The 24,683-nt window shown below is 40.6% G+C and overlaps 1 protein-coding gene across 4 annotated transcripts in view; it reads left to right on the top strand.

Moving 5' to 3' along the window:
• The window catches only part of LOC140647861 (poly(rC)-binding protein 3-like), a 560,741-nt gene that overhangs the window by 478,359 nt on the left and 57,699 nt on the right, over positions 1-24,683 (top strand). For all 4 annotated transcript variants that reach the window (XM_072852964.1, XM_072852961.1, XM_072852962.1 and 1 more), the window contains one exon: positions 14,376-14,523. In XM_072852964.1, the coding sequence (XP_072709065.1) occupies positions 14,446-14,523 (78 nt within the window). In that variant the 5' untranslated portion in view covers positions 14,376-14,445. The remainder of the gene's footprint in view (positions 1-14,375; positions 14,524-24,683) is intronic.

Raw genomic sequence — 24,683 nt, 5'->3', positions numbered from 1 at the left:
AGGTAAGGGCAGCATCAAATCCTTCACATTAACACAGGTCCTGTCTTGTTTTTGTAAAAACCACAGGACCAAATTCCACACCTAGTTACGTGTGTGAAACTCCGTTAAAGGCAGTGGGGTTGCGTATGAGCAACAAAGCTACTGGAGCAGCTGGGGAAAAAAAAAATCAAATGTATATCCTATGTCTGCTTAAAGCACCTTTTGTAGGGATTTCCTCCGAACATGGGGGCTTTTTCAGTGATTGTATTAGTTCCTTTCCAGAGCTCCCTCCTCTCGCTTTTCCCTCTCGTGATGCTCACTGTGAGCAGAGGAGAGCGCGTGGCGTGGCTGGCTGTGAGCTGCTGAGTGACCAGCGTGCATCTGCTGACCCACCTGCTCCCAGCCTGACGGGGAATCGCTCACTGCTGGGGGCAGAGCAAAGCTTTTCCTGGAGAATCACGACCTTGCACCTCTGGTTAGGCTGTGGCTCCATGAAACTTGTGTGACCTTGAAACATCGGACATCCCTGTATCTCTTCAAAATGTTGAAACTGGTTGGGGAGCTTACAGAGAGATATGTATGCATGCGTGTATTTGTAAGGAAAGGGACTGAAGGATAGGCGCATACTTCATGAAGTGCTGTTGAGTAGCTTTGTGAAGCAAATGAGTTGTTTATGCAAAAACAGGCTCTTTTCTTTGTAAAGGTTGCACAAAAGTAGCAAATGGATAGCTTTAGCGCTGTTTTTTTCCCAGTGCTAAAGCAAGATATAGTGATTCACTTTACAGCTGGCACTTTGAAGTCATTAATAAATAAAGTATTTGATTTTTCTTTGCTTTTGAATACTTCATCAATTAGACTTACTTTTCAGTTTTAAAGATTCTCCTGGTTTAAATCAGTGACAAAAATATTGATTTAAGTCGCTTAAATCTTGGCATGTGTTTGGCTCTTTACTCTGAGTATTGACTGTCCATAAGAGAGTCATTTATTGTGGGCTGGTTGTTGGGTTTTTTTGTTGTGTGGGGGGTTTTTTTGTTAAATCTAGTTTCAGATAAAGCTCTGGGAACTTACTGAGTTTTTTTACCCACTGGATAGTCCTCGGTTTCACATTGAAATTCTTATAATGCTATATGTTTTGACTAACCACCAGTAATTGAGAACTTAAATATTCATCTAGTGAACATGACTTTTGAAGGCAACAATTCCAGCGACCTGGCAGGACATTGCAACACTGCTTTTTGTTTTTCTTTTTATCCTTGTGAATGATGGAAGTCTTCACAGCACTCAGCCATATTTGCAGCTGTTACAGCTGTGCTCCTGTTGGGCCAGTTTCTCTCTTCTACTTTGTCGGACAATTCCCAATCCATCCTTGCCTCAAGCAAGTGTGGCATCCCAGAAGGGGGCTTGTGACTCACATTTCAGGGACTGGTACCAATCCCCTCCTGACAGAAGGATGGGGCCTCATCCTCTTCCCTCCCTTAGATGCTGTATGAATTTCCTTTTTTTTTAAATTAGTATTTACTTTATTCATCTAGGGAGCTTGAATGGATTTTCAAATCACAGCCTTGTAAATAACATAATTAAGGTGATTACAAAAGTGATATTTTTGCTAGTTTGTGTCAGAGATTCAATTATATAAATATATAATATTTTTCTGTTTAATAAGGTGAAATGTACTACTATTGTTAGTCTCTTTTCCCTAACCAACAACCATGTTTTATACTGGATTGAGTGAAACAAATGACTCGTGTTTATCAAACGGGATATGTCTACAAAACATTTAATTTACAAATAGGTTGGACAAATACATATTCTAAGGCAGACGTCATTTCAACACTGATGGAATTATAAAAACACAAATTTATTTAAACATATGTTTATTCTGTGGGCAGTGGGAACATACTTGATAGGTTAACGTTTTCCAGTAAAGAAGCTCCCATATTTCTTGAACTATTCTACCAGTTTGGGGCATCTTTTCCTTTGATCAATAAGAAGCTATTTGTACTCTTGTATGTACTGACAAAGAAAATTATAATTCTTCTTTATGGGTATGAGACTATTTTTACTAAAGATAAAATGTTCATTTAAAAAATCATGCTATTCTCAATGTTTGCTTATTAGATTCTGCCCTAACAATCTTATAACATTTGTCCACATCTATCATGTAAAAAATATACCTTGCTTACTTGCCCGCATTTAACCATATTCTATGCATATATGCATACCATATTCAAATACATCTTTTTATATATATACAAATCTTGCTCACTTAAAATTTCTTGGAAATAGAGCACGTTAATTATTTCCATATTCTCTCAGAGATTTTAAAAAATGGAAAAAATAACATCTGTTTAGGCTTGACTCCCTTTTGTTTGGTGCAAGTACATTTATTTCTAAATCAGGAAGCAAGGTTCATTTGCCCCGGATAATTTTTAGTTGTTTTATTTGCCTTCAATTACATTGAAGTAAATTTACAATTGAAACATTATTTCAAAATCAAAGTATTTCATTGATGAAATGTCAAAGTCATGCATTTGACTTTTGGGGGCAGAGATAATTTAAAAAATATAACACACATTCACAATGTTTAGGTCATAGGAATCTAGGTTTTTTTCAGGAACAGGTGTGGACTGAAAATCTTTTGTTATTTGGTAGGCCATTCTTGTAAGCATCTATGTGCTGGAGAGACCACTCTCCTACTGTTGATGGTCTGTTCAATATTTTGCCCACCTTTGCTGTGATTTATATGTACATTTCTTTATTAGATTTATTATCTCAGACCATATGGAATGATGCAAGTTAGTTGGAGTGTCTGTTTCTTAGTTGAATATAAGCAAGTAAAGCAAAATTTGTATTTAAAACTTGAGCAACATAAAAACAAAGATTTGAAAAACACAATGCTTAACTTGAGGGTTTTGGAGCCACAGGATCAAGTGGCAGGTAAAGTTGATTTTCTGCTCAAAGCTATGATTAGAAATTATTCTTTGGTAAATAGCTGGTCTACCATATGCGTATATTGTCTTCCCTGATCTTGCAAACTGCCAGGTCCATGATAAAGCCTACAGTTAATTGCATTGCATGCCATTAGGAAAGCAAAGCAAGCACCTTCTGGTCTGTCCTGAACTCGTTGTTGAATCCTCCTGGAGAATACTTGTACAGAATAATTTATGGTGGGCTGCCACAACTTTCTTATTTGTGGAGGCGTTTATGTTTCATTAGTCTAATGTGGCAGCTTCCATCTACAAGAGCTTTTAGCTGCCTGGATTTTTCATATACGCGGAAGAGCTAGTTGGCTAGTGGATCTGTACAAATTATTGACATGCACACTTTGGTGATTTTTTAGCTCATGGCAAACTGTAAAGATGCTCTCTGCATTCCTGCCAAGGTAATTCTTTCCGGAATAATTACAGAAAGGAAAAAAAAAAAAAAGGAAGATGAAAGATATCATTGCCAAAAGAATCACTGTGTTTTCCATAGCCTGGAAATTACTTACATCCCTCAGGATCCCAGCTCTGTTTGGTATTTGCTGAAGGCCGTTATACAGCTTTTCTAGATTTCCTGAGACTTGATTTCCAGGCATTTGATAACTTTTATTACCTGTTTGACATGTGATGTTTTCTGAAGGGATAACTTTCTATATTTTGGCAAAGCGTGTAGCTGCCTATTTACACACAGCATAATATTTTGGTATTAATTTATATTAGATAGATAAGTAATTCATCATTGAATGTTGATATTAGGAAATCGTTTTGTGAACAAGACAGTAGTCTTTATTGTGCTTCTGTGAGTTTTCTTCCTGTAATAAATTCACGATGCCATATTGTTTACTCAAAAGGCTTTACAGAAAATGTTATAAGTAGAAGAGTCAATAAATATGTTGCTGTTCATTTCCCTTACTAAATCAAAAAGGGAACAACCAGTGCCATTGGCTGAAGCATATGCTTTTTGACCAGCATGAGGAAAAGTGGTCCATTTAAAGAATGAGGCTCATATACGTCAAGTTCAGCAGCTAAACATCCATCAGTAGAGAATAGAAAAAATAAGTCTCTAATCTCTTGCTGTTCTCTTCAAAGATTATTTGACATCTAGTGATCTGCAACAAATGAGACCTATGTTAGTCATATAGGGTAAAGGCATTTCTCACTTTAGGGAGAACACAAAGACAACTTCTTCTATAGATAGGATAGGTTCTTCCTCTGACAAAATAGCCTTAAACATATCCCTCAAGGAAAAACTAGTACTGCTTTACATACTTCATAAAATTACATTTGAAAGGCAGCACTCCTGGAGTCTTGCCAGTTTTTATACTTGCTATTGCCTTTAAAAGTTTTTCTGCTATTTTTTCAATCTGTTATTTCCTTATCAGTTTCACATCTTTGGCAAACCTGCTACTTCCAGATATCTATAGTAACTACAGAGCTTAGCATAACAGAGATACAGAGATTTTTACAATAATTAGTGAAAGGATGTCGTGGTTTAGCCCCAGCCAGCAACTAAGCACCACGCAGCCGCTCGCTCACTCCCCCCTGGTGGGATGGGGGAGAGAATCGGAAGAGCAAAAGTAAGAAAACTCGAGGGTTGAGATAAAGACAGTTTAATAGGGAAAGCAAAACGCCATGCCTATAAGCAAAGCAAAGCAAGGAATTCCTTCACTACTTCCCATGGGCAGGCAGGTGTTCAGCCATCTCCAGGAAAGCAGGGCTCCATCATGCGTAATGGTTACTTGGGAAGACAAACGCCATCACTCCAAATGTCCCCCCCTTCCTTCTTCTTCCCCAGCTTTATATACTGAGCATGATGTCATGTGGTATGGAATACCTCTTTGGTCAGTTTGGATCAACTATCCTGGCTGTGTCCCCTCCCAGCTTCTGCACCTGGCAGAGCATGAGAAGCTGAAAAGTCCTTGGCTAGTGCAGCAACAACTAAAACATCTCTGTATTATCAACACTGTTTTCAGCACAAATCCAAAACATAGCCCCATACCAGCCACTCTAAAGAAAATTAACTCAATCTCAGCTGAAACCAGGACAGTATCCACCCCTTATTCCATACCATTTACGTCATGCTCCAGGTCTCACACTATCAATACATTCTCATTACCCACCATCACCCTTCCCATCCTTTGATATAATACACACATATCATTCCCTTAGTCTATGGACCACCCCTACAAAATATTTGTAAAAAATGTCCACAAAATGTCCACTGAGTTCATTTAGTCCATGACTTTGGGCTTCATCTCTTATGGTTGTTACTCAGGACAGGAGAGGTGGTGTGTTGTAGGTTATTGGGCACCAAAAGCCAGCTCAGGTCAGGTCACTGCTGCACTTGCACTGCTTCTTGTAAGGCTTCTCCTCCATTGGCTCAGGTGGTTCCGGCTGTAGTAATTCCTATAACATGCAACTCAAATCATAGGTTACAACAATTTAAAGGTATATCCATTACAATCTCCACCCCTGGTCCCTTTGGACCAGGATATGAGTTTAACATTGCAATGAACTCCTCCCCTTGCTCCTAGCCTGGCTAGCAACAAGGGGTTCCTGCTATAGTAATTCCCACAACATGCAACTCAAATCCCGGGATACAACAATTTAAAGGTATTTCCATTACAATCTCCACCTCTGGTCCTTTGGACAGACCATCAGGTTTAACATTGCAATGAAGTCCTCCCCTTGCCCCTGCTCCAGCTTGGACTTATCCACAGAATGTAGTACCTTCAGAAGTAAACTTGCTCCAACATGGCCTCATGCACAGCCACAGATGCTTCAAGGTGTACCTGCTGCAGCATGGACTTCATCCACAGCCACAGATGCTTCGAGGTGTACCTGCTGCAGCATGGACTTTATCCACAGCCACAGATGCTTCGAGGTGTACCTGCTGCAGCATGGACTTCATCCACAGCCACAGATGCTTCGAGGTGCACCTTATCCAGCGTGGACTTATCCTTGGGCCACAATCCCTTCAGAGGGATACCTGCTGTGGCACAGACATAACCATGGCCACAGACGTTTCAAGATATACCTGCTCTGGCATGGGCTAATCCATGGGCACAGACGCTTCGGGGTGTCCTGCTCCCACGTGGATTCATCCACAGGTCACAGTCCCTTTGACTCAAGTTCACACCGGAGTTCCAGCTTGTCCAGTACAGCAGCACAGAAACATCAGTGATGTCCTGGCCATCTGCCAGCCCAGGCACAAGGCTATTGCTGTTATCAAAATGTTCCCAGGCACAGCACAGTAAGATGATCAGCAGTACAGCAGCACGGCAAGCAGTGAAAGCAAAAAGCAGCCACTAACAAGCCCTAGACTCTAACATACAGTAAGGCAGGCAAGCCCTATGGCAAGCACAGAAGCCTGCCGATTAATAGCTAAACAGCAATAACAGCTATAAATTTTATCTAGCACATTCCAATCAAATCTGTCGTTATCTCAAACCCTTCGAGCCCCACGTTGGGCGCCAAAAAGGACTGTCGTGGTTTAGCCCCAGCCAGCAACTAAGCACCACGCAGCCGCTCGCTCACTCCCCCCTGGTGGGATGGGGAGAAGAATCGGAAGAGCAAAAGTAAGAAAACTCGAGGGTTGAGATAAAGACAGTTTAATAGGAAAGCAAAAGCCGCCTGCATAAACAAAGCAAAGCAGGAATTCCTTCACTACTTCCATGGGCAGGCAGGTGTTCAGCCATCTCCAGAAGAAAGCAGGGCTCCATCATGCGTAATGGTTACCAGGAAGACAAACGCCATCACTCCAAATGTCCCCCCCTTCCTTCTTCTTCCCCAGCTTTATATACTGAGCATGATGTCATGTGGTATGGAATACCTCTTTGGTCAGTTTGGATCAACTATCCTGGCTGTGTCCCCTCCCAGCTTCTGCACCTGGCAGAGCATGAGAAGCTGAAAAGTCCTTGGCTAGTGCAGCAACAACTAAAACATCTCTGTATTATCAACACTGTTTTCAGCACAAATCCAAAACATAGCCCCATACCAGCCACTCTAAAGAAAATTAACTCAATCTCAGCTGAAACCAGGACAAAGGAACACATGGCTTGCTCAGGTGTGTAACTGTCTTCTATTGGTAGCTGTTAACTGGTGGAATAGTGTGCTGCTCTTTAATCCCCTTTGACTTTTGAGCTAGTATTTTACCACTTTTTTTTGTAAAACAGATATTTTGTGGTCCATGCATTTCCTGAAACCTTGTTCTCTCTAATGTTTCTTTAAATTTTGTTCTTGAGCTATTCTTTTATCTTATTTTATCTTTTTAGTGAAAACCCATTGTACCAACTGACACACACACACACACCCCACTTTGTTCTGCTAACACAAAGAAGTAATTTTCTCATTTTGGGATTTTTGGATCCATCCCAACTATCAACTTACTTAAAATGGGCCATGATATGATGATTTAATGGAGCCACGTTCTGCAGATCTTGTTCACTTCATTAAAGAGTTGGAGTTTAACATTAAATCTATTTTGGGATATAAATTATAAGGATGTGAATAAAACATATAATCTCATTCCTTTGTGTACAGTCCGCTCTAGTAATTTGGGAGATAGAACTGGTAAAGTAGAAAGGTTAATACTGCACCTGCTTCCTTAGCTATTGTTCATTAATCAGATTCTCCTGGTGAGGCTTCTGTATAAAACTAGAGTGCTTCAAAGCATTTCTCCTTTTCCAAATAGTTATTACTAGGAGAGAAATCCTTTGAGTTGTCATCATTATTACTGTTATGTTATTGTGGGCATCCTGTGAGCCTTTTGTTCTTAGTAACCTCACAACAATACGGTTTAGTAGCAGTAGATGTCTTCATCCTTCAGTTGACAAATAAACTGAAGAAGTGTATGTTTAGCAAATGTCCGGTCTTCTTTTGCTTCAGCTGAGACCATAAAAATAGCTGCTGATCATTATCACCTCTCGCCATTTCTGAAAAGAAACAAAATAATACAACTGGAGCTGGTTTTGCTTTCAATTTCACTTTGGGTTTTGGGGATTTTTTTAACTTCTGCCAGTGTTTTCCTGTGTAATTATACTGTTTAGTAATTTGACATCCAGCACAGAGAGGTTACTTTCAAGTGAAAAGCCATAGATAATAACTGCTTAGCTTATCAAAGAACTTGAAAGCAAAGCAGTTATTTCTTCATTTGATGGCATGAACCTTTCTGTGGCAGACAGCTTATTTTTTATTTTAAACCTTACATATATGGCTGAATGTGTCGATTCCTATTGACAATGTCATCAATTCTTGTCCTGTAGTAATTTTCTTATGCTCCTTTCAGTCTCCTTCTTCTTTCCTATATTCCCTCTAGTTTAAATGAAAGGCTAAAATCATGTAAGTAGCATAAATCTGTCCCCAAAGAACTCTGCTCTGCTGAAAGCACAGGTCCTTTCTTCTCATCATGATCCCTGGCAGTGTGCTTCTTCCAATTCCCGGGAGGTCTCCCTCTACCTGGGAGGCTTCTGATCAAGAGGACTTAGCTACAGCTTTTTCATGGCTTCCTGTGTTTCAGTTTTCTCCAGACTTCTTTTTTGACTCTTACTATCTTTTTTTTCCTTCTTTTTGGTAATGACACTTTTTTTTAAGAGTTCTTGCTAAATAAACCAAACTTTGAACTATTTCTTCATAATATCAGTGTGTTACTGTCCAACTTCCAGTTCTTGGTAACTCATGATAATTCTCTTTGTTTGTCTTAAGGTTACTCTGCTCATGTCTTAGTCTCCTTGTTCAGCCCCTGTCTTTTCCTGCCCCCATCCCTATGGCTTCATCATCTGCTTAGCTACCCCTCCTTTGGGATGTTTCTGTATATTATGGAAATGACAGATTTACTGTGAGAGACTGGATGTTCTTATGTTTCCCTTATTGAAGTTTTCTTTTTCTAAACCTACAGATACATGAGAACTAGATGACTGAGTTTAAGTGTCCTCATTTAAATTAGACATGGCCTCTGCTGAATGTCACTATAATTTCCACCATTCTTTTTTCTTTGTTATAAAGATTTTTTTCTTCCAGTGGAACAACTGGAATTTGTGGGGTTTTTAATTTTATCTGTAGATTCTTCCTTGCTTTCTTCATAACTACATCTTTCTGTTAATGGGGATGAAGCACCATAAGTAGGTTCAAGACACCTTTTTGAGGCTCAAGCACAGCTGTGTTGGGTGCTCTGACCAGTTTCATCTTTCCTGACAGGTTAAGATTTAACAACCATATGATCAAGTTTTCACATACCAAAGCAGGCTTCCTCCTTGAATGTTCTCAGGCACTTCTTACATTGATTCTTCTCACGTTATTCTCTCTATCAGCCATCTGAAGCTTCATCTTTCTCTTCCTCCCTGCCTTTCCCCTTCTCTCCTCTCTGCACCTCTTTCCTTTCCAGCACACCTCGCTGACTGTGCAGCTCTGTCCCATTTCACCCCGTACGCACTCTCTCTTTCTCTCCCTCCTCCCTCTCATTCCTCTGGATCTTCCAGATGAGTAGCTTTCTTGGCAGATTCACGGATGTAAAATAATTTATTGTGGCTTTAAACTCAGAGATCAATTGTCTGATGTCTACCTTGGTACTGTGTTGATTTTATTAATCTTTGGCAACCCTGCCTGCTGTGGAGTCAAAGGTTTTCTTACCCTGCACGCCTGCAGTGGTCACCTTAGAGATTTAAAACATATATATTTTTATTTTTCAGCACTGTGCAGCCATATTCTCTGCAGTGGTCTGCTTATTTTCTTGGCAGGGGATTAGTAGGCTGGAGGGGTAGGAAGAAAGGGGGTCATGAGACTGACTTTTCATGTCTCAGGCTTCAGGCAGCCATCTCACACTACCCCCTTGGAAACGTGGATTCCTAACCTCCATGTGTGTGCGCGTGTGGGTTGTGTCACTGCCCTTCGGCTGTACAGTTAATCTTGTAGCTTTTATTAATTCAGTGAAATCCTTGAGGAACTGTGTTGTTCTTTGTAGTCGTTTGATGAACACGTGGCTTAGCTGCTTGCTGTTTTAGTTGCTTAATCTACCAACAATTATAGAAAAGCCATGTTAGAAAATTGGTGATTCTTATGTAGTGAATAGTGAGCATATAGGACATGCTATTTTATGCCTACTTGGCATAGCTAATATTGAAAATGTATAGAAACACACACTTACAGATAAAAGCGTTTGCATAAGACTACATGTCCATTTTATTGGAGTTTTCAAAAGGCGCTTTTTTTTTAATGCATTTGGATGCCTTTTTCTACCTAAAGAGAAATTTTCACTTTTTACCTGATAAACAGCAGTGGAAATATCCTCAAAAGTTCACACGCAGCCCCACAGGAGGCAAAGATCTGCTGTTTGCTGGAAAATATCTGATGTGATCTACTTTCCTTTGTTCCCTGGACATGATTTTTTTTTGCTTGTTACCTGGAGCTGCAGAGCCCTGGATGTTGGATTTTGTGCATTCTCGTCCAGAGTCCCAAAGTCAAAAGGAGGATGTTGTCCAGCTGTCTTCCTGTCACTGCCAGCTCTCTGCTGAAGGCAGGGTAAAATGCATAAACCCTCACTCTTAACATTCAGCCATGCCATTGACTGTAGCTGCCTGCACAATACTCTCTGCTCACCTGTGGAGTCCCCAGCTTTCCTCTGGCATCAGGAAAAGTGTGACACATCAATTTTTCTCATAGTCTGAGATTCAACTCTCCCAGCCCCCAGAGTAGCCATGGGACCTCATCACACAGAGCTTGAGAAAGGAAAGCCTTATGTATTTAGTCTTCTGTTTGCTCACACACAGAGGCACGCATAAGCCAGGAACATAGTAAATTGTTCAAAATGCTGATTTTGCAAAGGAGAACGAAATTATTTTACTGATTAAATATTCATGATGTGCTCGTATATTTCAGCAGTAGGTTTATAAATACATGGATATATTGCTGACTGGTAGGAAGCTTTGTAGAGGAAACCATTCTCTTCCTTGCGCCATGATCTGACATCTCCATGCACACAGAGGTCTAGACCAGCACATGTTTGCGATGATGTCTGTGGAAAAATTTGCTTTAATTAGTTAAAAATAATAAATTACAACAATGCATTTTATTTTAATCTGTCATTAAAACTGAAATACTCAGATAATTAATAGTCCCGTAGGTTTACTTTATAAAGCTGTAAAGGTTTTACCAGAATACTCGGACTCAGGACAACTGGGGCAGTTGTAAATGACCTGGCATAGTAAAACCTCTTCTCTCTTCATGGTATCTGTATAGGTTTCATGTATTCTTCCTTACCATGTGAGGTTGCCTTTTTGAATTCACTCCCTTTGTATCTCACACAGCTGCCTAACTCCTTGCAGGCACACACGCTCTCAGCCCTCCCCCAGACATCTGCTCTGCTTCTCGGTACCAGGTGCCAGAGTTTGAGCTTGTTGGGAGGAGGGGCAAAGACAAAATCCTTCAAAAAAATTAGATGGCGGTGATATTTTTAACAATATTTGTGGTGGAATTTCATTTTTAACCTCTGTTTTTAAAAAGAACCTAAAAGGTGTTAGCTAAAAATACAGATTTTTTTCAGGTTTTATCTGGAAAAGGTCAGGCTTGGGTGGGAGTCGGTTTGTTGTCTGGGAAAAGGCTTTCGTCCAAGATTTTTCCCAAAGTGAGCATGCTGGTGTAGCATCACAGCAGTTAAAGGCCATGGCAACTGCAAACCTGTATCTAGTCTGGGATTATTTTTCCCACATGGGAATACATTTCATTAGAAACATACCTGTACCTTCATCACTAAATTTTGGTCCACAGAAGGTCTTAAATACATTGCTTCTACTTGAAACACATCCGTTATGTGATATCTTCCAAGCATGCCCTAAGGTCCCATGGATTTCTAGAGATCTCAGATGGCCGGTACTGCTCCCGTAAAGTCCAGAATGCCAAGATGTATTCTACTGTTTATGTATCAAAGTGCTCCTGCTAAGTGTTTCGAGGGGGAGGGTTTTGACAGAGCTGAGCAGAAAATGTTCGGGCTGTCAGAGCCAGAACATTTCCCTCGGCAAGCAGCAAGGAGCAGGTGAGCGCCATGGACCATTCCCTTCCTTAGTCTGGGAACAACCACACTCTCCTCCTCTGCTCCTCCCTCTGCACTTGTCAGAAGGGACTGTTGTGGTCACCCACTCGCAGATTTTATTGTGAGTCCTGGTCTAACCTTAAAGAAGCAGAATACAGCCCGATACCTTTCTCTATCATTTCCTACCGTCTGCCTTGGGACATTTTCCTCTCACCCTCTTGCACGCATGGTGCATCAGGGGCATGGACAGGCTGCTTCTGTTTTCTGCCTTCTCACCCAGGCACCTTGCTTTTCTCCATCTGCTTTTCTCCATCTGGATAGGTGATATGTAATGTAAGTGATAAGCCTAGCAATGTGGAATAAATGGGATTTATTTCAGTGGCTGTTGTCTGGGTGGTAGAGCACATGGTATCAAATACACTGAGTCCATGCTGGGTTAGGGAAAAGCAGCCCTGGCAATGGAGCAGGTAGGCAGGAGCTGCTCTGTGGTAGTGACTAATGAGCTTGCTTTTAGGAAGGAGGAGTTTAAGTTGCTCTTTCTCCCTCTTTCTTTTCACCTCTCCTCAAGCATGTCTGCCTCTTATTCTCTCAGTCGCCGAAGGCACAGAAGCTATCTGTGGTCCTAAGTAGTCCTGCAGAGACTTGAGAGAAAACTCTGCATCTTCCAGTGCATTTCCCAGCGGCAAAAGCATCAGGAGTGGCTTGGCTACTCACAGGCTCAGGCTGAAGCGAGAAGCACCAGCCATCAGAGGAGTGACTTTCTGGGATGGTCTTCAGATAATACAGAGAGGGCAAAATGTGTAACAAGGGGAAATGACAATCAGAAGATTTAAACCAGATAAAGTGGAGCACTTTTTCCCACACTAATAATTAATCTCTGAGACCAGAACTTTTGGAGACCAGATGCATGGATTCAAGAAGGCATTAGGCAAATTCATGGAGGAGTGGTCCACCAATGGCTATTGAAAATGCTGGTCTGGATGCAGTCTCCCAGAAGACCCTGAATCGCTGATTGCTGGCAGCTCAGCAAGTCTATCAGGGATGACTCCATACATGTTTCTTGTGCTTCAATCATTGTTATTGACTTCTCTCACACATAACTTGCTCAACTAAGATGGGGTTTACTTTGGTCTAGTATGTCAGTGCTTAGTGGCTCTTAAGATGGAGCTTAATCAGTTGATGAAACAGTCTGCGTGATCCTACCTTTGGCGTTTTTAGGGGAATGATTTTGTAGGTCTCTCCAGTAGTTTGGTCCCATGCCTGAGCAGTCTCCACAAGGGGACAATAGCCTGCCATCCCGGTGAGACACTGCTGTATGCTCTGAGCCACAAAATGGTTGTCCCTAGGGGTGCTCATTAGCCAGTCCCCAAGCTAGCCAAATTTTTGGGAAGCTCCAGGATGCGAAGCTAATAGGGTTGTCATTAATAAGAGATGGTTACTGAGAGGCGTGATGTTTGTTTAAGGGGTTTATGGTCTATAGGATAGGCCTGAAAAGGACAAAAATGAATAAGGAGTCTCTAAGGCTTTTCTATTATTGCCTGCCTTTGGTAATATTCCTTCCTGCCCCCATTTTTGTTTGTACTGATAAATGTCCTTGCATTAATAAACTCATAATGCATCTTGTTTATCCCTTCAAAGCCAGCCCTTGCAGCTTTCTTTAGCATTTTAGGATATTTATGGCTTTGTAAATGACTGAAAATCTGCAATTTGTCATTGGGAATTAAGAAAAATCTTCCTTCTACTTAGGGCTGAAGCTCAGCTTTGGCCTTTGAGGGACTGAGCCACCTCTGGGCCTGGTAGACAAAAACAAAGTCAGACAGTGCCCAGATTTACAGCAGCAAGTGGCTCTTAGTTACTCAGATGTCTTTGATAATGTGTCATCCACTGTTGCTGGCAGGGATCAGCGTTTAGGCTCAGAATTAATTTCTCTCTAGCTGGAGAGAAAACAAAAATATCTCTTCTGCAAGAGCAAAAAAAAAAAAAAGAGAAAGAGGTAGTAACAGGGAGACAAATTAAAACAGCACCAGGCACATGTAAAAATGCATATATATGTTGCATATACACACATATGTACATACGTTGCATATAACAGAGAGAAAGTGCTGTTCAGAAGAAAACATTGTAATTCACTCTGTTGTGCTCTGTACTTTCAGCTTCGAAATACAGTTAAAAGAATTTTTAAGGTTTCAAACGGGAGTTTATCTTGTAATTGGTGAAGGGCTAAAGAGTTGGTTGGGGAGGGATAATAATCAAAGGAGCCTTTTCAGCACTAAACTATAGTCCAGAAAATCAAAGGGAGAAATGTTAATTGGTTTGTACAACATGATATTCTCAGTTCCGAGTAGCTTCAACCACTCAATGGTACTTTTTCTTTTCCTCTCTCTCTGTCATAGGTTGATTAAGTGAATAGAAAAAAGAAAGAAAAACGAAGCTGCTTTCAAGTATTGAAGACACAAGGCCAGGATGAACACGAAGGACACAAAAGTGACTGAAGGAGGTCTCAATGTCACGCTTACCATACGCCTTCTCATGCACGGCAAGGTGAAGCATTTATTGTTGCCACAGCAGTTGCCTGTCTATTGAGCGAGTGTATGCAGTTACCAACCGAGCCTGACAGTGGCATTGACAGAGGGTCTGCTGCTCCTCCTCCAACTTGAGTCAAAAGCGCCATTGCTGTGACCAAAAAATCACACTCTGCCTTTCAAGACATCATACTTAAGTTTGCACTGCAGCCCAAGTTCATTGGAACAAACTCTGCCTGTAACAAACCCATTTTGGGCAGATCTAGCAGTAAAAAAAAAAGAGTTCTTTCACTGATAGTCAGCCAAATTAGACAGACCCTTGCGTAAGGCTGACCTGCATACAGTTCGCCTTTCTCATCATTTGCTGGATTTTGCAGGCTTTTTTAAAGATACCAGAACATTGACTTGTGCGAAGTAATTGCCACAGAAATACTGTCTATTTCTGTTGAATGCAAATGGGATAGTTCTTCGTTATTCTGATGTAGCATCTTATTAGAGCGAACCCCCTGATATACCAAGCATTTGTCCAAGTCCCCTGCGGCTTTGTTTTCGAAGGTTGACTGTCATTTAGTTTCTGTCCAGCGCAGCACTTAAGCATGCAGATAAGTGTGAAATCTGTGCCATAGACAAAGAGCCAATTCAGTATTGTCAGACTTAACAGTCTGATAGCCGTTTATTTCACATTGCCAGGTCACAAAATGGGCTTTTAATTAAAAAACACATTTCATAGGTTAGTTTGTATTATTTGCATCAGGCAACACCAGGCATTTTTAGGCTTAATGAATGAATGTTATATAAAGGAGATGGGTTTGGCTCTTTCTTAACAAGGGACAGTGAATATATATATATAATTTTGGAGATCAAATTTGTATATATAAATCTAAAAAGTATTTTTACTCCTAGAATTTAATTTAATAACTAAAAATACATTTACATTTTAAAACGGTGCAGGCTTTCAACCTATGGCATGAACACACATACGATATACCCATAGCACAAAGAGACTAAGGTATCTCCCTCTGTATTTTACTTAAGGAGCTGCTAAGAAGTATGAGGGGGTACAGTTTAAGTTTGCAAATTAAAAAACTCAGAAGTTAGGTTATGTCAGATCAAATCATGTATTTTCTTAGAAATGATCCAACCAGTTTGTTTGATTTTTTTTTTTTTCCCCCTGAAATATTCAGCTTCAGGCAGGCATCTGGTGTGTAAAATCTGCATCTTAAATAGGGATCTGTCAAACAAATTTAATAACAGTCTCTCTTACCAAACCCACCTAAAATCTGTGTGCATGTCTGCACTCAAAATTAGGTCTTAGGGGTTGATTCTACCGGATTCTGGTCCCAATCCAGAAAAGCATTTGAACACATCCTTATCCTGGTGGGTATAAGTAGCCCTACTGGTTTCAGTCAAATTCCCATGTGCTTAGGTGTGCTTTTCTCTGCTTCTTTCAGAGTCATGCCATTAGAGCAAAAATCAAACATTTGTCATTTTCAGGACATTTTAGTTAAACTGTGGGCTAGGGTTTTTTTGAAACAAAAGCTATAGTAATCAGAAATGAAATTAGAAAAAGCTACTTTTCTGTGTTAAACATCAATGATTGTATGTGCAGCCACTTTTAACAGTAACAGATGTTATGTGTCCAATCTTCAATGCATATGTAGCCCCAAGGGTCTAAATTAAACCCATAAAAGCTACAAAGTTCAAATTTTAAGTGGGAGTATACCATGCATCCTCAGTTAACAAGGCACGATGGGTATACTGTTAACTCTACTATGCTCTAATCATGTATCCTATTGTGCCTAAGTATTGCAAAGAGTACATTAAATCAGAATTTATTTTCGTGATAAAAGTCAGACCCTTATGGTTTCTTTGATGTCATTTCTGTGATTTAGAAATGCTTATATAGAGGAATGAAGGATGTCTGAGTCAATATGAACTCAGTGTGAGAAGGTCACTCTGAAAGCTGTATGTGCCTCTGAAAAAGAAGAAACACGTTTCTAGGCTCTTCCTTAAGATTTGTTGTGGTAATGATATCGGTGGAAATTGCTGATCTCTAATTAGTATTTCTGGACAAAACAATTAACTGAAGCCAGAGCTTGGGCTGTAAATAACTGGTCATAACTTGAAAGAGAAGAGGGGAATTAAAAGGTTGGTTTTAAAAATAACAATCCAGCAAACTGGATTCAGTTAGATAATTTTAAAGTATGATCATTTTTAAGTTATTTATTCATTATTGTGTTTCATGGAAATACAAGGGTCTATCCCCACTAACCTTAACTTTGTCTCTAAACCCCTATTTACCAGTGTACCTTTGCATAGGGAAGGTCTAAGTGCTTTGTGATATTTGCATTCATTTTGATTAAAAGTCTGTGACTTGTGTGACTATGCTTAGTTATCTTGGCTGTAAATCCTGCAGACTTAGGAAATTCTCAGTGTGTATTTTTCATGTGATTTGTATAGGGGTTTTAAGTCAAGGATGGACATCTTAATTATGCACTTAAGCTAAATTCTGTACCTGCAGACAGAAAAATCAGGATTTGTACGAAGGGACAGACCTGTGCAAGAGGGTAGGGAATAAAAGAACACCTTTAACAACAGACAAAGCAAGTAGCAAAAATCAAAGACAACATTAGTGTCTGGTGAAGCAGATGGGAACAGTCCTGAGCACCACAAGAAGCCCAGGCCGGTGCATCCCCGCAGGTAGGACAACTCTCATCAGGTCTTTTGCTTTATCTTGCTTTGGGGCAAGAAGTGGCTGTAGGTCCAGCTGAGCTCCTTGCAGGGCTTTGTGCAGCCTCCTACCGAAGAGGCTGGGATGGCCACTTGGAGGACCAGCTCACCTGCTCCTCTGCAGCGTAGCAAGATTTGGGAGCGGCTGGCTGGCAACGAGGCAAGGCACAGCCTTGATTTTCTCAGGGCACAAAATGCGATGTTAAAGGGAGGGACACAATTTTTTTATCTGTGGAAGAAGCAAAAAGGCTTGTGCGGGCCCAGCAAAAAGCTAACCACTGCAAGGTATAATAGGTTAACCTCAAGATAAATGTTTCCAGGGCCTGATATGAAAGATGTCCTCCTAAGCCAGGACTTCAGAGGGTGTGTGATGGTGTAAGATGAAAAGCCCAGTTTTCATCTTGTGCCATGTTACATCAGTAAAAAAGTTATGATAGTGTGACAGCCCTGAAGAGAAACCAGGAGCAACACAAAACATTTCTCATACTTTCTTGCAATGAATTAGAGGGCAGGTGTTAGGGAGTACACTACAAGGGCAGTGCTCAGATGTTTGTTCTTCACATCCACAGAGAAGCAACTGTCTCTATTTGCAGGGAATTTTAAAAGCAAAATTAGGAAAAACTTCTTATGTGGATATGTGAGGAGGGGAGGAGGCTGCCCGGGCATGCTGCAACATCCTTCACTGGATGTTTTTAAGGACAAGTTAGACATAAATGAATACATCCCGTAAAGCTGCCGTGGCCCTGCAGCCTCTGCTGCCTGGCACCTTTTTGACTGAGTTACCTGAATGCTGCTTTGGAGAGGGCAGGAACTGAAGAGCCTTTTGAAGCATGTGCAGGAGTTGGATATATAGACTGTATTAAATAATGCAGAGATGCATTTTCATCTTTTATTAATGAGAAAGATGAACCACATTAAGGCGTAAAGCTGTTTCATGCATTTCAGTAGAGGAGAACAGGGAATATGGGCTGGGGCTGTTTGCATTGCCCTACTTCTGTATTTTCCAGTTAATCCCTGCTGTTTCTTGAAGTAAAATAAGTAAAATCACTGTGTAGGGCAGAGATGTGAATGGGTACAGATATTTTATTACCTTTGTCTGCTTTAAAAGTAGAATTTCTAGGCAGAATTAGAATATTGCAGTGATTGCAAGATTTCTGCTTCCTGCGAAGGCAAAAATAACAGCATTTACCCAGATCAGATCAACATTTTTGAAGGGCTTATGGAACACAAATTGAGTGTGTGTACGCTTGTGGGTAAATGGTCCCCAGCTATCAGAGCCCTCTGTAAGGAGAGGCAGAGCTCAGGCTCCAAAAGAAATGTCTTTCACTTTTTCTTACTTTTTTAGTTTTTGTCAAAAATCAAACTTTTTTTGGCTATCTGCATGTTATAGGGTTTCAGATGAAGCTCAATGTTTCTCTCTTATCATTCCTTGCTCACCTGTTGCTGAATTTTTTATTCCCGTGACTTGTGGCTGATTTTTTTTTTTTTGCTTACTGCCACAGGTAATGAGGTTGGAAGATTGTAGAAAATTGTAGCCTTGCCCACAGGTCTCTGCCAACAGACCTTAGTACTTGACATCTGCAGTGCTCTTGCTATAGTTTTTGGTCAGTTCCTGCCCAGAAAGAAATAACTCCTGAAAAAGCACCTACTTAGACTATACTGGATAATGATTACATGATTTTGGACTGGTTTGGATTTGTACACAGACAGTGTTAAAAGGTTGATTAAGGCCCTAGAGACTCACCATTAAAGGTTAATTTTAGATGTGGATGGTAAAGAGACTGTGCTGGTAGAAAGATGTTAAATTTCAGGAAAGAAACTTAATGGAGATTTAAAAGTTGGGTCCATGGGGTGGAACAGGAGAAAATGTTCAAATGTGCCAGCATGGAAAGGGCAGCAGGGTTATGAATCCACTTTGGTCTCCATCTCGTAGTGGTGGTGCAGGAGTCTCTGCTTCTTCCCTCCAGTCCAAACCTGCAGAAGAAAAAATGCATCGTTTCCAAAGGCACTGCGTGAAGGTGTGCGTCGATGAAACCATATTGGGTGCAGTGAAGTCTGCAAGAAACTGAAGTAGAATATATTAATATATTGAGTCTGAGGAGTCTTTTAGAGAAAGGAGGGGGAGTTCAGAAATAGAAAACAAAATGGATTAATAAAGTCAGGTGGTTAGGAAGAACAAGGAAATAATTTACAGGTAGGACAAAGGAGGGAAGGGAAAACTGTCAGGGAAGTAGGATTCTTGCCAAATACTGAGAGGTGTAAATTGGAGAGTTGAGGCAATTAACTGGAGAAGGTAATTTAGAAGATACATGTTCAGTGAGAGAAGGAAATCTGGAAAGCATAAAAGGCTGAAAGGCATCAGATGTAGCAGCGTCTAGAGAGTGGCACATTTGGGATATGCTGAGTTGGAGAGGAAAGCTATTGCAGGTGAAGCGTATACAATTTTGGATGTACAGCATTGGTGCATCATGGGGCAAAGAGATGGTAATTACCTTACTGTTCTTCTGGAAAAATCACACCTGCGGTTCTGTGCTCAGCAGCAGGCACCACCTGTGTGAGTGATGTTGAAGACGGAGCAGAGGGAGAATTGACAGAAAAATAACAAAGTTTTAGGAGGCTGAGGAGACTGTGTCTAGCTTTCTCCAGACATTCTCATAAATACCTGGAGAGAATAAATGCGAGTGTAATGGAGTGTCGTTATTTTGAATGATACAAGTGCTTGTGGCTGGAAATAATGGGATAAAATATATTTTTGAAAATAAATGCTAATAAGGGAATCCCAAGAGAAATTCCTGGTATTGGGATTTTTATGAGGTTCTGGAAGTCTCCTAAGCAGATTTTAAACATGTCTGGGGAAGAGCAGCACATGTACTATGTAGAATGTATAATCTGCATTGATGGAGGAAAGATATGATGACTGAGTGGAGCTTTTCCTTCCCTGATACGTTTGCTCGATGATATGTTTCTCATAGTTTCAGCAGTAGTGAACTAGAAAAATGTACCTGCAGTCAAATGTTCAGGTTTGGACAAAACCCTATGAGTGCCTTGATTTTTAGGCATTAAACTACCTGTACTTACAGCTTAATTTCAGATGCCCTGAGGAACTCTATCTCCCAATGGTTTCAGTGGGATCAGCGGGTGCCTTTGTGGCACTGGAAGGACTGGTTACAGCAGACTTGCACTCCAGCTTCAGTGGTGACTTTCAGACATGTTGGTGATTGTTTTATAATGCTATACATAGAAATTTTTACAAGAAAAAGAAAAAAAAATAGACTCATTAAGGTGATTGCTCACACTTAAGAGCTCAAATATAGACAGAATAAGATCATGGAGAAAATTGCCACTTTCATCAGTATAGATAATGTAGTTTTAGCATCAGGGATTTCTTTTAATGGCCATTTTTTTGTGCCTGCTTAATTGCCCCCTGAAAGATTGTAAAGCAAGCACAGAAATAATTTTTCCCCATCTTGAAGGTAATACTCTTCTTCCCCATTTTTTTCTTTTATTTTTTACCTATTAAAATATAGCATACAACAAAGTAGCTTTAAGAATCACCTTTTCAGTAATTTAATCCAAGCTGTAAAATGCCAACCAAGCCAATGTTTGTTCTGTTCTTTCTAGTTTCCACGAACGCTGTCAGGGTATTATGAGGATTGACTGTCCTGCCTATTGCTATTATAGTTCTTGTTTTGTTTGTCCGCATTACTGTGGTACCTAAGAGCTCCAGTCATGGAACAAAACTCTGTGTGCAAATACACAACACAAGATGGATCTCCTCTTAGTGTGTTTGTAGTAACAGCTGAGAGTTTCTCACTAGCCTAAAAAATCAACGGAAAGGACAGAAGTCTTTTCCCCCAGCCCCTGGGCACTGTATGTCCCCCAAAACAATCTCCATAGGCAAATTTTCCCACTTTTGTCAAACACAATCTCCTCATTGGTCCACAGCTGTAAGGAACTGAGATTGCAGAAGGCACATACCCTACTCACTGCTGCTGTTTCAGCATCACAGGCAGAGGGACAAGCGAAGGGACAGAACTGGCTTTTGGTTTGTTTTTTAGGGGAAGGCTGGGAGGCTTGGTATGAAATTGAATGTAAATTGCTTACCCATCTGCTATCTAAAAGCAAATGAGAAATGCCCATTGACACAGCTGCCCAAAAAATGGTAGATGGACCTGTGGAAGATTCATAACACTGGCATCTCCATCAGAAAGACCATAATTTGAAGGTTTCCTCATACGCTACCACATTTGTTAGCATGAGATCTGTCTCAGAAAGGCTTGGTCTGCAGTGTCTTACTAAATTAGGGCTGTTAGCATCAGACAGCGACTACTGAAGCATCACCTAGGAACATGAGATCTCCCGTGTCAGTGAGACTAATCCCACATAATCCCAGAACACAAATCAGACTCTCAGTTTATCTGAGGCAGCCATTTGTTCCCTGAGGTAGACACATTACATCATGTTTCCCAAAACTGACTAAGACTTTTTTTCCCAGCCTTTGAAAAATGCTGATGCCCCACGTGCTCCATACAAGCACATTGTTCAGAATATCTTCATGGAACATGTTCCTGGGGTCTTCCATGCAAGCATCTTCATGAACTTATACAAGTATTGGCAACTCTATCCTCAGAACAAAGTGAAGAGAGGGAGTTGGGTTGTTATCCTCTTTATGGATGGGAGAAAGACAACTGGTGCTGGTCTAGAAAACTTTATTAGCGCAGGGGTCTTTTGCTGTTGCCAGGATCCCTCCTTGTCTCATGACAGATGTGATTCCCCACCGTGGAAGGCTGTATTTCTTTCCTTTCAGTGCTTTTCTAGCAGGCTTTTTTGTTTGTAGAGTCCAGTCCTACTGGTTCTACCTTACCCTTGCTCATAGAAAGCAGGTAGACATACGCAATCAAAGCATTGCTTGAATGAATTGCAGGCTTTAGGATGCCTAGTGGCCTGTGCTTTGTCAGATGCTTTGGAGTGAAAGTATGCATTCTTATATTACTTCTTAAACGTGTTTTCCTTCTAGACATGGCTCTGTCTGAGGGCTCCTGTGAGATTAGTGTGCCATTTGTCCTGTAGCACTGATAATAGAAGCTGCATGCCCCATGGTAATAGAGCAAGACCTGTGCTTTTATATGGTCTTGGAATAGCTAGCTGTTTTGTTTTGATTTTTTGGGCCACAGTAATTATTAAACTAGCTTCATACTTAGAAAAAGGATGGAATTTCACACATTATATTTACAGATCAAAGGTTAATCTTTATACCAAGGTTTGTTACCATTTGTTAAGCCTCTTGTTTTCTTAGCATGACTAATTTCTTTCTCTTGTTATTCAAAAGGCACGCCAGGTAATTGATTAGGAAATAGCTTTCTCCTATAGCCTATTTTATATCTTTGTTTAGTCATTCGCACCATCAAGAGCCCTACAAACGGCCTGGCTCACAGACTTTGCTGCTGGTGCTGCCTTGCTCTCAGGTGACCACAGATAATGCAAGAACTGCAGAAATAGCTTTCTGCTCTGTGATGGGCCTACCGCTCCCCAAGTGTTCATTAAGAGTAAAAGTCATCCCATTCATGTGAATGAGATGTACAAATAATATTCTATGCTGCATTTCAGCATGAAAGAAAGCATCCCCTGTTTTACCATTGCCTTTCCTCAAGTTATCTGCAATGAATTGGGTGGTTGGCTAGCAATATACTTTATTGATACTGAGCAGTCTTCCAGTGCTTGTTGGTGAGGTCCACCTCTTGTCATTTTATCCATTTTATTAGAAATGGCATACTAAAGAGAATCATAGACATAAATCAATTCAGGCCCCCAGGCTAAAGAATTATTTTCAGGCTACCTGAAATCAAGCATGTACATTTCAAATTTTCCTGGGGTTTTCCAAAGTGACACTGTTGGAGCCCAAGTGTGAGACTGTCCTGCTTGAGATACTGCCAGCTGGAGCTATGCCCTTTGGAAGGCATTACCTGGGCTGGGTACTCTGCACAATCTGAAACTCAGGCCACTTTGATGAATCTCAAGATAGGCACCCCAAATTGCTGTCATTTCTCAAAGGAAAGTTCTTATCTATCTCTTTGGTGCCTGTAGGTATATATTGACTTCGCACACAAATACATAAACGTATATGTGTGTGTATGTGTGTGTATCAGTGGACGTAGGCATGCACACACTTGCAGCTTTTAGGAGGCATCCTATTCATCCAGCACGGTTGCTGTGGCATATCTGCTTCTGATGACAGGTGGGTGTTTAGACGTTGAGGCCAAGGAGCTTCGTCAGAACTTTTAGCTCTGGCATCAGTCTGCCAGGTTGCCTTGGACCTGTCTTTCTCCCTCCGAGCTTTAGTTCCCCCATTTATAACTTCTTTTTTTTGTGCACTGCTTTTAGATCAGGTGTTGAAATGCGATTATATGAAACCCAGTAACTGTTATCATACAACTTATTTTCCCACTGTGTTTACGTGTAGATGGTTAGTCAATAAATCAATCTGAAATTGATCATAAATACTTACCTTTAGCTTATATTCCTGAGAACTGGAAAACAGCAAATAGTTCAAGAGTTATAAGTATATTCTAGTAGGCAATTATTCGCTAGGACAGCTAAATCAAACTCCTGTCTCACCTGCACTGAGGCTGAATTTGACATCAACTGTAGGGATTCCTCTCACCAAACTTCATGTATGTTAGTGTCAGTCTAGGCTTCTTCTACTGCAGATGGAGAAAGAAGAAACCCTCAGGAGTACATTTCTTCTCTCCTCTTTTAGGAACAAAAGTGTTCTAGCTTACACTAGACTCCTAACTTCTAATGAACTGATGTAGGTGACAGACATCCCATCCCTTCAGTCTTATGCCATTAACTACTGCACAGTTTGGTGTCTGGCAGATTTAGAAACATTTTCTGAAGAACATAAAGCTCTCAAAGTAACCTTGGCTAGAAATATTGATAAAACTTGAGTGTCATAAAAATGATGTTAGTTATCTTATTAAGCACTAAACATAATTTAGGGAGATATAAGAATCTCTATGAAACAAATGTTGTATTGTATAAAGAAACACTGAAGGTTTGATGAAGTAGCATTGGTAGTTTGGAGAATGAGGTGTAGAGTCTTCTGATTTAATCTGTGGCTGAAATAGGTTTCTCATCGTAATTAAAGGCATGATCTGTTGTCACCAGTACTTATAGGAGCTTTCCTAGAAACAGCTAAGGCCCCAAAAAAGTCTGAAGCGACCCATTTAGAACCATTCTAGATTTATTTTTTTTTTTAGTCATTTGTATGGATCAAAAAATCTGGAAAAATTAGGAATATCCATGTGCAGTTAATGTTTCTCTCGTCCCCTGCACCCTTCCCTCACATTTCCAAGCAGAATCCCAGCTCCCAGTGCAGGGCGAGAGGTAGCTTGTTCTTGGATGTTTTGAAACTGGAGGTACTGAAAGGCTGAGGTACTTAATGCCTTC

This window comes from Ciconia boyciana, chromosome 2, assembly GCF_034638445.1.
Source record: "Ciconia boyciana chromosome 2, ASM3463844v1, whole genome shotgun sequence".
In the NCBI taxonomy this organism is placed as follows: domain Eukaryota; kingdom Metazoa; phylum Chordata; class Aves; order Ciconiiformes; family Ciconiidae; genus Ciconia; species Ciconia boyciana.
This window is presented reverse-complemented; position numbering and strand designations above follow the sequence as displayed.